Source organism: Triticum aestivum, chromosome 4B (assembly GCF_018294505.1).
Source record: "Triticum aestivum cultivar Chinese Spring chromosome 4B, IWGSC CS RefSeq v2.1, whole genome shotgun sequence".
NCBI lineage: Eukaryota > Viridiplantae > Streptophyta > Magnoliopsida > Poales > Poaceae > Triticum > Triticum aestivum.
Window position 1 is genome coordinate 628,992 of NC_057804.1, and position 12,682 is coordinate 641,673.

The 12,682-nt window shown below is 48.3% G+C and overlaps 2 protein-coding genes across 2 annotated transcripts; one reads left to right on the top strand and one right to left on the bottom strand.

The window, feature by feature from the left end:
• Window positions 1–1,427: 1,427 nt before the first annotated feature.
• Window positions 1,428–5,386, top strand: LOC123090461 (ABC transporter F family member 1). Its single transcript, XM_044511752.1, has 5 exons — window positions 1,428–1,787; window positions 2,361–2,434; window positions 2,538–2,748; window positions 2,933–3,167; window positions 3,949–5,386. Exons 1-5 carry the CDS (start codon window positions 1,569–1,571, stop codon window positions 5,010–5,012), a joined length of 1,803 nt encoding a protein of 600 aa, XP_044367687.1. The 5' UTR covers window positions 1,428–1,568; the 3' UTR covers window positions 5,013–5,386.
• Window positions 5,387–6,319: 933 nt separating this feature from the next.
• On the bottom strand, window positions 6,320–10,452 carry LOC123090462 (P-loop NTPase domain-containing protein LPA1 homolog). Its single transcript, XM_044511753.1, has 7 exons — window positions 10,194–10,452; window positions 9,787–10,058; window positions 9,251–9,332; window positions 8,606–8,992; window positions 7,647–8,396; window positions 7,368–7,490; window positions 6,320–7,242 (listed from the first exon to the last, which is right to left on the bottom strand). Exons 1-7 carry the CDS (start codon window positions 10,323–10,325, stop codon window positions 6,817–6,819), a joined length of 2,172 nt encoding a protein of 723 aa, XP_044367688.1. The 5' UTR covers window positions 10,326–10,452; the 3' UTR covers window positions 6,320–6,816.
• Window positions 10,453–12,682: the final 2,230 nt, after the last annotated feature.

Here is a 12,682-nt window from a genome sequence, read left to right on the forward strand (position 1 = left end):
TGCAAAAACAAAACCGTGCCTCTCACAGAAAAAGAAAAAAAAAAGTGAAAACACGTTTTTCCCGTTTCTAAGAAGCATAACTATGCCTCTCGTGGAAACAAAATCGTGCCTCTCACAAAAGGAAAAAAAATATTTGCTTTCATTTCCAGACGAGACGAGAGCAGCAGCCATGGTGTCGAACGCGAGCAAGAAAAAGTCGAACCGGAAAAAGAAACATCTAAAAAGACAAAAACACATGCACAAAAAAAACAGAACAGTGTCGAGAACGTGACACGTGGCGGCAACTTTTTTTTTGAGAAATTGTTCATTCAAATCAGGAATCAGTACAGAGTAGGTGACCCTTACAAGCACACTGAAACGCAAAAACAAAGGACCATGAACACCTAAAGTACCCTAAGACAACCATAACACAAGAAGATCTCTGGAGCCCTGTGTCATCATCCCTGAATCTTGAGAGAAGACCCCTGCAACAGAAGGATCTGCAACCAGTCGCAAACAGGTCATCATCTTCGACCACGATATAATTGCCACCACGCTGCTTCCTCCTTTCTTGACACCAGCGCTGAGAGGGCATGGACGTCAATCCAACACACCTGCAACAGTCGTCGCCATCTTTGGCTTTCAGTATCGCGAAAAGTGTCCCTTCCGGAAGGAAGAGAACTCGAGTCTTCCGACCGGTCCGGCACCGTGGCCGGGCCATCCGCCCGGGCAAAGCAGGATCTCCCACCAGCATCAACGCAGAGGAAGGAGAAGAACAACAGCAACAAATCGTACCAACAAGGAAGAAGAAAGGTCTTCGTCTCCCTACCGCCATCGCCCATCTGAGGATCCAAACGGCCAGTGCCGATGGACCTCCAACCACCATAGCCCGCGACCTCGACGAGATCCGGGGATCCCCAACACCGCTGGCTCCTAGACGAAGGCAAAAGCCTCGCCTGGACGCGAACGGAGCCCGGAGAAACTTATTCCGACGCGACACCACCGCAACGGCCTCGGCAGCGTCTCCCTCAACCCTAACCCTACCACACACCCACCTAGTGAACAGACCCGAGGTTCCCCCTCCCCCCGCCGCCGGAGCGGCCGACGGAGAGAGAGGGAACTGAAGGCATCACCGGCGGCGCGCAAGGGCCCCCTAGTCGCCTCCCTGATCGCCTCGAGCGATCCAACTTTTCCGGGCGTAACAGACTAAAATAGTTGGGCGACGGACACATGGCGGCAACTGAGAGCTTTCAACTCACCTCAAGCCATCGTTCAGAGGCTTCTTTGCAGAGAAGCGCTCCGTAATTAGTTGCTCCATGAAGCAGGTAGAGGGAGGGGGCATACGTGTCTTGTTGGCTTTCACCACTTTATTTTTTGTTGCTTTAGAAAAAGAATAAGAGCAAACACACGTGTACAGCCCAGGTATTTCCTGGTGTTGTTTGTTGACTAGTCCAATCCAACAAAGTAGAAGAGGGGAGGGTTCTGGAAGGAAGGAACTTTTTCTTCTTCTTCTTCTCCACCTCGCCGGCGCCGTCTGCCATCACCCACCACACCACACCACACCACACCGCACCTAGCTCGGAGACGAGATGGTGTCGGACGCCAGCAAGAAGAAGGCGGCGCAGAAGAAGGCCGCCGCCGCCGCAAAGAGGGGCGCCAAGGTGCCCGCCTCCTCCTCCGCATCGTCTTCCGCCTCCGCCAACAAGACTGGGGCCAAGGCCGCTGCCGACGCCCTCGCCGCCGTCCAGCTCTCGGACCGCACCTGCACCGCCGTGCTCACCTCCCACCCGCTCTCCCGCGACATACACGTACGTCTACTCTCCTCTCCTCTCCTCTCCTATCCTCTCCTCTGTCAGATGAGATCAGGTCAGATCCCTCTTCCTCTTCCTCTTCCTCTTCCTCTCATCTATCTATTCTATTCTATGGATTAGTCTTTCTTTCAAATAAATATATTGCCTGCGCTGCGCTGCGCTGCAGATGCAGATCAGCACCTAATCCAATCCAATCTAATCTAATCTAATCTAATCCCCAACAAAACTAGTCTTCTAGGAATAGTACAAAACAAGCACAAGTTTTTTTTGTCGTGGATTCATTATTTAATTATTATCATGACTTGTGTGCCCACTCTCTTCTGATTATTATTACTATTATTATTATATCACAAGAAAGAAAGATTACAATATGGAAATTTTTCTTTCTATTGCCTTAGATGCTTCTCTACTCTACTGCAAGATATAATGATGAATGATCTAACTCTGTTTTCTGTCTGTCTGTCTGTCTGTCTTGATGAATGTCACTTGCACTACAAGATATAATGATGCATGATATAACTCTGTTTTCTGTCTGTCTCTCTTGATGAATGAATGCCACTTCACTTGCAGATTGAGTCTCTCACTTTAACATTCCACGGCCACGACCTACTTGTAGACACAGAGCTGGAGCTCAACTACGGCAGGTTGCTACAATATGCCATCATCATCATCACACTCTTCCCCCAAGCAACCTCTTGCCGCTGTCATCTTGGATGTTTAACGGCTTTATTTATTATTCCATCTCAGGCGCTATGGTTTGCTTGGTCTGAATGGCTGCGGCAAGTCCTGCCTTCTCAAAGCAATAGGGTGCAGGGAGCTTCCTATCCCTGACCACATGGATATATACCACCTCAGCCATGAGATCGAGGCTTCAGACATGTCTGCACTTGGAGCCGTCATTAGCTGTGATGAAGAAAGGGTCAAGCTGGAAAAGGAAGCTGAAGTTTTGGCTGCTCAAGTATGTTTCTCTTCTCATCAATCAATTTTTCTGCTATCATCATCATCTTGTTCTTCAAGCCCCCTATGTACCTTTCCTTTTGCAATGCCAATGCCTGCTCTGCTCTGCTCTGTTGTTGTACTACTTATACCGACTCATCTCTCGGCGTGTTCTGACAAATACCTACCTGTGCTGGCATATTTAGGATGATGGCGGTGGTGCAGCTTTGGAGCGCGTATATGAGCGGTTAGAAGCAATTGATGCATCCACCGCTGAAAAGCGTGCTGCTGAGATTTTGTTTGGCTTAGGCTTTAACAAGCAGATGCAGGCCAAGAAAACCAGGGACTTTTCTGGCGGTTGGCGCATGAGGATTGCTTTGGCAAGAGCTCTGTTCATGAATCCAACCATCCTTTTGCTCGATGAGCCTACCAATCATCTTGGTGAGTTTTTCTCCAACCCATGTGTTGCAAGTAGTAAAGTGGGCCTGGTGCTTTCTGTTTCTTTATTACCAAATCACATGCTCTTCAGCAAGTCACGCTGTAGATTAGGAAAATGAACAATGAGTCCCGAAGTATTCTCCCCGGTGTACGATGAGCTCATAGTTGTCAATTGATGCACCCATAGTCAAAGGTTTTTATACTGTTTTCAAAAATGCCTTCAATTTTGCCAAGTTCAAGTGCTTCTGCCATGGCTTCCTTTGTTATGATGAACAGTGATGTGCGCCTTGCTGTAGGAATGCCTGGCTGTAGGAGCAGCTATGCTGGAGAACCTGTTGGTCTGCTGACCACATAAATCACCATCAATGTAGGTTGTTACAGGTTTTGGTTATACATGTCGTGACACATTTGGGTCTTAATTCCTGACTTTGTTGGACTTAACTTTGTTGGGTGGCGGTGGGATGAAACCTAAAAAGCTTCACTTATAGTTCTCTGGTGGACCTGTTTTGCCAAAGATTTACTTGCGCTGATTGTGAGATGGTGTTGGTAGATTGTTTTGATAGCTCCAGGCCTACATTTTCTCATCTTCCATTGACACAATCAGTTTTATCATGTTTAGGAACGTTTGTAAAAATAGCATGGTTACTGCTTAGCTGTTTGAGTTGAGGTTGACTGAGATAATATAGTACCCAGTACAAAATGATTTCTGAAGCCAAATAAATAAAGAAGCTTTTGTGGATTAATAGTAATAATATTGCTGGTGGTTCTGTGGCAACATTTGCAGATCTTGAGGCATGCGTGTGGCTGGAAGAAACGCTGAAGAAATTTGACCGTATACTTGTTGTGATATCACACTCTCAAGACTTCCTGAATGGAGTATGTACCAACATCATCCACATGCAGAACAGGAAGCTGAAGCTGTACACTGGGAATTTCGACCAGTATGTCCAGACGCGATCTGAGCTGGAGGAGAACCAGATGAAGCAGTACAGGTGGGAGCAGGACCAGATTGCGTCGATGAAGGAGTACATCGCGCGCTTCGGGCACGGGTCCGCCAAGCTGGCACGTCAGGCCCAGAGCAAGGAGAAGACGCTGGCCAAGATGGAGCGCGGCGGGCTGACGGAGAAGGTGGCGAGGGACAGGATCCTGACGTTCCGGTTCGCCAACGTGGGCAAGCTCCCGCCGCCGGTGCTGCAGTTTGTGGAGGTGACGTTCGGGTACACGCCGGACAACCTGATCTACAAGAAGCTGGACTTTGGCGTGGACCTGGACTCGCGGGTGGCGCTGGTGGGGCCCAACGGGGCGGGTAAGAGCACGCTGCTGAAGCTGATGACGGGGGAGCTGGTGCCGCTGGACGGGATGGTGCGGCGGCACAACCACCTGCGGATCGCGCAGTTCCACCAGCACCTGGCGGAGAAGCTGGACCTGGACCTGTCTGCGCTGCAGTACATGCTGAACGAGTACCCGGGTAACGAGGAGGAGCGGATGCGGGCGGCGATCGGCAGGTTCGGGCTGTCGGGGAAGGCGCAGGTGATGCCGATGCGCAACCTGTCGGACGGGCAGCGGAGCCGGGTGATCTTCGCGTGGCTGGCGTGGCGCGAGCCGCAGATGCTGCTGCTGGACGAGCCGACGAACCACCTGGACATCGAGACGATCGACTCGCTGGCGGAGGCGTTGAACGAGTGGGACGGGGGCCTGGTGCTGGTGAGCCATGACTTCAGGCTGATCAACCAGGTGGCGCAGGAGATCTGGGTGTGCGAGAAGCAGGCGGTGACGCGGTGGGAGGGGGACATCATGGAGTTCAAGGAGCACCTGAAGAGCAAGTCGGGCGGCATGTCGGACGACTGAGCCTATCTATCTATCTATCTATCTATATCTATCTATCTATGTGTCAATGTGTAGAAGATGTTTGCATTCTGCTGCTGCTGCTGGGTGAGATGTTCTCTAGGGTCTACTGTAGTTAGTATTTGATGAAGAGTTGTTATGATGAAGATGAAGTTATCCATGCATGCATGCATGCATATGACGGGTGATGCCTAAACTCCTCATGTTTGTGCGGCGGCAAAGGCACCAAACAGATGCGTGTAAGCAAGGCTACTACAGTACTATTTACTATCAAAGTTGTTGCTTGTCACCTGAAACTGAAACTCTGTTTTTATTAAGTTTATTCTTGGCTGGCTGGCTGGCTTGTATAATGAATGAATTGCATACGGCATGCCGTCTGTCACTTGTATTTTATTTTTATATAACATGTTGCATATTTCGAGATTACCTCTGACCACGGGTTAGCACAATGATATATGACATGCATGCATGTTACACAAAGCATGTCATCGAATTCGTATGTGAAAGAAGTTTCTAATGATATAATTTGTATATCATACATCTCATATACTTATAGTTTTATAATTGGTCAAAGGCTGCCTTGAAAGACCTATTAGGCCATATATATATGGAAGGAGGGAGTATGTCTTGTTGCGTGGATTACATACTTTGAAAAACTTAAAGAGTCATACTAGTATTTTATATATTGGAACCACATATAGTAATGAGTTCTATAGTCTCTCAGTCTCAAAATAAGTGTTTCAACTTTGTACTGACGTTAGTACAGAGTTGTACTAAACTTGAGACACTTATTTTAGGACATGGGGAGTATGTAAATGTAATAGGCAGCAAGTGGTACATAATAAATAGAAACAAACAGAATGAACCAAAGCTAGAGGAACTAATAATTATCGTAGGCTCAATAGTCTTATGTTTCTTTTTACTAGGCATATTATTTTTGCCTTAAGACAAACATTGTAAAGTTTGATCAACATTATAGAAAAAAACATATCAACATTCTTGATACCAAAATAAATGTCAATAGATTGACTGCGGTACATATTTTCATATTGTAAAGTTGGATGTTGTTGTGACATTTTTCTATTGTAAAGGGGCATCCGGTTTAATTACTTGCTTGTATTTGTATGGACTCGGCTCATATGCCCAACTACATGTTTGTTTGTTTGTTTGTTTGTTTGTTATACTCCCTCCATAACAAAACGTAAAACCTTTTTTTATGCCCTGTGCAAAAGTAAAATATGTCTTACGTTTTGATACAGAGAGACTACTTATTTATATTTGAGGCGTTCCGATTTTTCCTACACAACAAGAATATGAATGGAATGGATTTCTTGTGTTATCAATACATCCATTCAATCAGTCACAGCAACACCATCCATGATCAGTAGCAACATATATATGTTTCCTATCTACTGAATTACTACAATTCCTATCAGCCTCTACTGAATTGCTACAACATGTTTGTTTGTTTGTTTATTTGGAGGTTCCACACACACACACACACACACACACACACACACACACACACAAAGACTCTAAATTCCAGACCAAAACAGCAAGAAAGAAAGAAACAAGAAAATGCTACTACAGCAAGTTAACCGACCGGTTAGAGGGACTTGCATTATTCATTCATCTGTCATCCCTTTGCAGCCTCCCAACAAACAAACATCATGCATGCACATATTATACTTCCTTCATGCAATGCAATGCAATGCAGCAGCTGCTCTCCCTTCCCTTCCCTGGTTATTATTCTCTTATTATTACATCAACCATATAGATATAGGCCTTCCCTACCTCTCAGGACCCTTTAAGACTCAGGAACCACTGGAACAGCAGCTGAGCCCTTGGGCTTGGCCGCCACTTCCGCGAGAGAGGGGCAGCTCCGCGGCCGCGAACAGATCTTTTCGCTCAGGGACCGCCTCCACTTCCTAGCCGTGTTTCTCTTGCCACCAGGGGTAGCGGCAGCGGCAGCACAAGAGCGCGCCGTGTCAGGAACATGTGTGCTGGTATCAACCTTCGACAGGCTTCGCAGAGACTCTAGGTGTTTCCTCGGCGTGCCGCGGTTATTATGCTGGCTGCCGTCCGGAAACCTGTTGCTCAGGCATTTGCTTAGGCCGGTGTGCACCATGATGCCGTCGTCGCTCAGATAACCATTCTCCATACTGTCCCGCATGGCCAGGTCGTCGTATTCCTCGTCGGACCTGTTGCAGTCCTCGTCCACAGACCCTTCCATCTGCCACCCAAAGCACCCACAGATATATGTGTGTTCAGCAACCGAGTCCAACAATTTGCCAAGCATTTTTTTTGACCAAAAAAGGGGGGGAAAACGCTTTGTTAACACAAAATGAAGGTCCTCACCTCATCATGGTTTTCGTCGTGATCTTCTTCGCTTAGGTCCTCATCACTCCCTGAATTAGGTGGAACATCAGCTTCTTCTTCGTCGTCATCGTCACTGCCAGATGCTGCTGCTGACTCTTTAATCTAGGAGGAGTCCCCGACAAACAAAAATAAATATATCAGCAATTATAAGATAACAAATTTGACGGTGTTTCTCTCTTGTTCACTGACAGAAAGTTGTGCCGAAAAGATCAGACAAGTTCATGCTGCCAGATAGTACCAAGTTAAATTGCTGCTTACCTCTTTATGATGTCCATCGGCCTTCTTAGGGGAGCCGCCGGATGAAGATGCAACATGGCTGCTGCTACTGCCTTCATTACCGTTGATCCACGAGCCGTCGACACTTCCACCTTGACTTGTACAGCCTGTGTCGGTAGGCCATGCACTTATTCCAAAGGAGCCAAACTGGAGATTCACCGACTCCGCCCTTCCAATATTCAGAGGTCCATATATTGGGTTTCCTAGAGATTTCTGGTCTCCGCCACCTTGGGAACCACATTTCCCATCCCCATCACCTGACTCAACCGGCCAAGCCTTTGAAACGGATCCATCCACATCAACGATGGCCATGAGCTTCCTTGAGGATCCTAGGCGCTGGATTAATTTGAACATCCCCTTGGAACTCATGGAGTTGGCAACACATTGGTTTTTGTACTCTTCATTTACAGCCGCCGCTGTGTTTGTGTCAGCGTTATACAACTGCTCTCCGGTAGCTCGCCTGCGGAGGCAGCTAAAGACGGTGGCATGGATGGAAGCCACGCTCCGGTCAACGTTTGTGTTGTTCACCTTGGGAACTAGGTATTTGTCAGCTCGGCTACAGAGGTACTCTTGGATGGTTCTAATGTTGTTGATGTATTTGACATACTTATTTTTGGCTGGGTCAAGCGTCATGTACTTTGCACGTACGGCAAACCTCTCAGTGTGCTTGCCCTCATTGGATATGTAGATCATAAAAGGAATTATTGATGGATGTTTCTTCATTAAGCCCATCTGAAATATCGGAATTATTTGACAAATTCATACTAAATAAATACTATAAAGGGGGGCATAAGAACAGACTGACGTGAACTTATAATTCCACCTTGACTGGAAAAGAAACCGAAAACAGAGCATTTTCGGCATACCACCTTAACAGGGCATAAGAATGGCAGTAAAATGTACACAGGAAAAAAATTGTTATGGTTTTCAGTAGCACATACCACAAAATTAAGGCTCAAGTGAACACCCTCAACAACGACCGATTCTTTGCGATCTTCCCACGCGGTGATAAGTCGATCCAGACTGTCGATGACCATCTCACTCTGTGCCTTATAACCTTCTATAGCCATTTGTTTCTTCCCAATTGGTTTTCCCTCAACCTTGTCTCCGCTGCCCTCATAATCCATACCTGAGTTGCTTGAGACGCCCGAGCGTTTCTTTGCTTTCCGCCTGGCTTTTGCTTCAGAAACAGCCACCGGGTCGAGGCATTCACCTGCATGATAAGTGGATGCCCAGAGAAGGGGGTTTTCCTTCTCGTCAACAAAGCTCCGCATCATGTGGCGAATGGAATCTGTGGAAACTACAGTGGTGATCCCTAACCTGCTCCCCTGTTGAACAGATACATACATTGGAATGCTTAAAAGTTTGGAACATAGCAGCTAACTGAAAAAGAAATAAAGTATTGATAGCCCAAATCCGAACCGATAAAGAGATGGTAAAAATCATTGTTTTGCTGATGGCATCGACAGGCCGACTAATTTACCTTATTGTTTATTCCAGCTCTGGTAAGAACAAGTAATCGCATAGGAAATGATAGAGTAAGAATGCAAAAGGAAAGAGAGAAAAAAGGTGATGTGTGTATGTACCAGCAAAGTAGAAAGGGTGGACTTGCCGCAACCACTTGTTCCGCATAGAAGAACCGTGACGGACTCCTTTCTTTCACGAATCCTGGGGAGGGAGGGAAGAGAGATAAATGAAGGAATGATATCAGATTCCTTTGAAAGTTGGTTCCCCTGCCCTGCCATGAGTGACATGTGTGGTGGGAATTCAATCTGATTGATTTACTCCACATAGTTGCATTGCAAACAAGGGAAATTCAATCTGGTTTTAGCTCCTGACAGACAGACAGCAACAACTAATTTGCCACTTGGTGATATATATATGCGGTGGACTAGAAACATACAGAAGCAGTGTGTGGTGATAATAATGTACATACTCATGTAAGCTCTGCTCTGCTCTAGATAATAATAATCTGGTTTCTCTGAAAGTGCCGAGACCAAATCAATCAGTTGGGCCTCCCTCATGAAATGAAATGCTTGTTAAAAGAGAAGATTGGAGAAACATTCCTCATGTATGAGGTTGGTACTCCCTGTGAATGAGGAAGAGTTGGGGGGGAGCTTGCCTGCAGGCTAGGGTGAGGTGGTTCCTCTGGTTTGGGGCGAGGTACTTGTAGAGGGCCAGGGCCTGGCAGACGAGGTGGAGGAAGAGGTCCCTGGGGATGAGCACCGTCGTCCGGCGCTTGTAGAGCTCGAACTGGAACTGCCTGGGGCTGGTGGCGGCGTCCGGCAGCTCGTAACGCTGCACCCCTCTGCCCCCTTGGCCGCCGGACATGGCCATGAGCATCTCCATCTCCGCGGGGTCGCCGCGGACCACATCGAACACCCGCCGGCTAATCTTTTTTTTGTTTGTTTTTTCATTTGATTTGATTTGATTTGGAGAAATCAGAGAGATCGAAATCAAAATCAGAAACAGAAACAGAGGGGACGGAATCGGATCCAAGAGGGGAGGGGAAAGAAGAAGGGAGGAGACCTCGAATGCGTGCCTGGGCTTGCATCCCATGAGCTGGAGCGTGCTGTGGAGGAGGGATCGGGTGTAGCGGAAGGAGGCGCCACTCTCGTCCACCACCACAATGTACAGGAGGAGCTTGGCGTGCCCGGCCATGGCTTGGATTCTCCCGCGACGCAGTCGGACGGAGGCGGAGAGGGGAGAGGAGAGGAGAGGAGAAAAGTCGGGTCTTTTCTTTGATGAAAGATGAATGTTTGATCTGCCGGTGCCGGTCCGGTCGTCTCTTGTCGCTGGTCCAACGTTGGCAGGGGGACACGACACCGTCCACGCGCACAAACCCAAACACAAAACAAAAAACAAAGAGGGCCTTTGCCTCAAAAAAGAAAGAGAATCAATCATTAAGAGTAAATAAATAAAGCACCCACATTCTCTAGTACCCCATGGCCATGGGTGTTCAAAACTTCAAAAACATATATATGAAAGGTGTCCTACTTTAAAAAAATAAAATAAAAATTGATCGCTTCAACAAGTGTTTTTTAATGGACGCCGATAACTGCCATACGTCCGGTGTGTGTGTGTGTGGGGGGGGGGGGGGGGGGGTTGTGCCGCACGCCTCGTGCGGCCTGGGGAAGAACCCGCCCGCACGACCGCGTCCGGGCGCCCGCACCCACAGTCCGCACGTCCGGTATGTGGCAACACAGCCCGCACGTCCGGGCCAGACGCCCGCGCTGCCCGCACGACCCAGCCGTCCCGGCCTCCTTTTGATCCCCAGTCCAAACTCCCGCCACCTTCTCCCACCTCTCGATCCCGTACCTCCATCACCGTCCTTCTCTGGTTGCCATGGCAACCAGAGCAGATCCATAGGGACTTCCCACCGCTAACCACACCCCCCCCCTCCCAACTCCAACCAAGCCTTCCAGAGACGACCAGCTAAAAAGCAGGTGAGTCTCCAATCTACCATTGTTTCTCACCCTTCTTCTGCCAGAATTTAGAAGTCCAAATTGCAAATCTACCAATGAGGATGGCGACTGGATCTCCTCGAACAACATACACCAGATCTATCGGAGCGAAAAACACTACACGTTTTTGTGTGTGTTCATGTTTACCAGGCAGCAAACATCAGATCTGCATGTAGTACGCCAGGGTTAAGCTTAGGCTCTAGATTCATTTGGTGTAGGTAGTTGGTAATGAAGGATGTGTAGGAATCCCTAAAAAAGGGAGAGAAAAGGAGAAATTTGGCATAAGGGGGGTAGGAAAAAATAGTTGCCACTTGTGTCTAACATTAGTTGCCGCCTATCGTTGCCGCTAGCTGCCACCATGTTACAATGTTGCTTGCCATCCTGTTGAAGTAGTTGTTGCCGTCGGTTCAAAATAATAGCTCACACGCAGATTTCAGAGAAGATAGTGGATGTGCATGTCCTATTTGCCATGATGTGTTGGTTGCCTACGCAGAAAAATGTGATAAGATTGTTGTGTTATCGTCTACATGCAAACAGCATAAAATGCATTTTTTGCGGACTGTTGATGCGTTCTTGTTCATGCAGTGATTGAGAACACATTGGCAGAATCAAAACGAGGGAAAAGAATGAATTACAAAGATGGCACTGATTCTTGGGTTTCTCAAAGGCCAGAAACGCCCCCTTGAGATGCAGCAGAGTACAGTCAACTCATTTCTGCAGGGCCGTTGCTGCCACTACTAGAGCAGTACGCATGCATTGGTATGATCCATGATAACAAGAAAAGAACATTTTGCCATGTTCGCGACGATGAAAATGACATTATACTTATGTCCTACATGTTGGGGAACGTAATTAAAAAATTTCTACGCATCACCAAGATCAATCTATGGAGAGACTAGCAACGAGAGAGAGGGAGTGCATCTTCATACCCTTGAAGATCGCGATGCGGAAGTGTTACAAGAACGCGGTCGGTGGAGTCGTTCACGAAGCGATTCAGATCGCGGCTGAATCCGATCTAAGCACCGAACAACGGTGCCTCCACGTTCAACACACGTACAGCCCGAGGACGTCTCCTCCTTCTTGATCCAGCAAGGGGAGAGGAGAAGTTGAGGGAGAACCCCGACAGCACGACGGCATGGTGGTGATGGAGCTCGTGGTTCTCCGGTAGGGCTTCGCCAAGCACTACGGAGGAGGAGGAGGTGTTGGAGGAGGGAGAGGGTTGCGCCAGGGGAAGGGTGTGGCTGCCCTCTCTCTCCCTCACAATATATAGGGGGAAGGGAGGAGGAGGAGGCGCCCTAGGGTTCCCTAGGGGAGGGGCGGCGGCCACAGGGGAAACCCTAGATGGGTTTGGGCGCACCCACCCCCTAGGAAACTTGCCCCCCAAGCCGAGAGGGGTGGCTGCCCTAGGGGTGGCGCCCCCACCTCTCCTAGTTACGTGAGATGGGGTGGGAGGGGCGCTCAGCCCCTTAGTGGGCTGATGTGCCCCCTCCCTTTGGCCCATAAGGCCCCCCAACGCTTGCCGGGGCCTCCGAAACCCCTTTCGGACACGCTAAT

Excerpts from the sequence above, each read along its gene's own strand:
- LOC123090461 (XM_044511752.1), top strand. The coding sequence starts at position 1,569 with ATGGTGTCGGACGCCAGCAAGAAGAAGGCGGCGCAGAAGAAGGCCGCC. Across the intron at positions 1,788-2,360 it reads CGCTCTCCCGCGACATACAC|ATTGAGTCTCTCACTTTAAC; the intron begins GTACGTCTACTC and ends CTTCACTTGCAG. Across the intron at positions 2,749-2,932 it reads CTGAAGTTTTGGCTGCTCAA|GATGATGGCGGTGGTGCAGC; the intron begins GTATGTTTCTCT and ends TGGCATATTTAG.
- LOC123090462 (XM_044511753.1), bottom strand. The coding sequence starts at position 10,325 with ATGGCCGGGCACGCCAAGCTCCTCCTGTACATTGTGGTGGTGGACGAG. Across the intron at positions 8,397-8,605 it reads ACTTGAGCCTTAATTTTGTG|ATGGGCTTAATGAAGAAACA; the intron begins GTATGTGCTACT and ends CCGATATTTCAG. Across the intron at positions 7,243-7,367 it reads ACGACGAAAACCATGATGAG|ATGGAAGGGTCTGTGGACGA; the intron begins GTGAGGACCTTC and ends TTTGGGTGGCAG.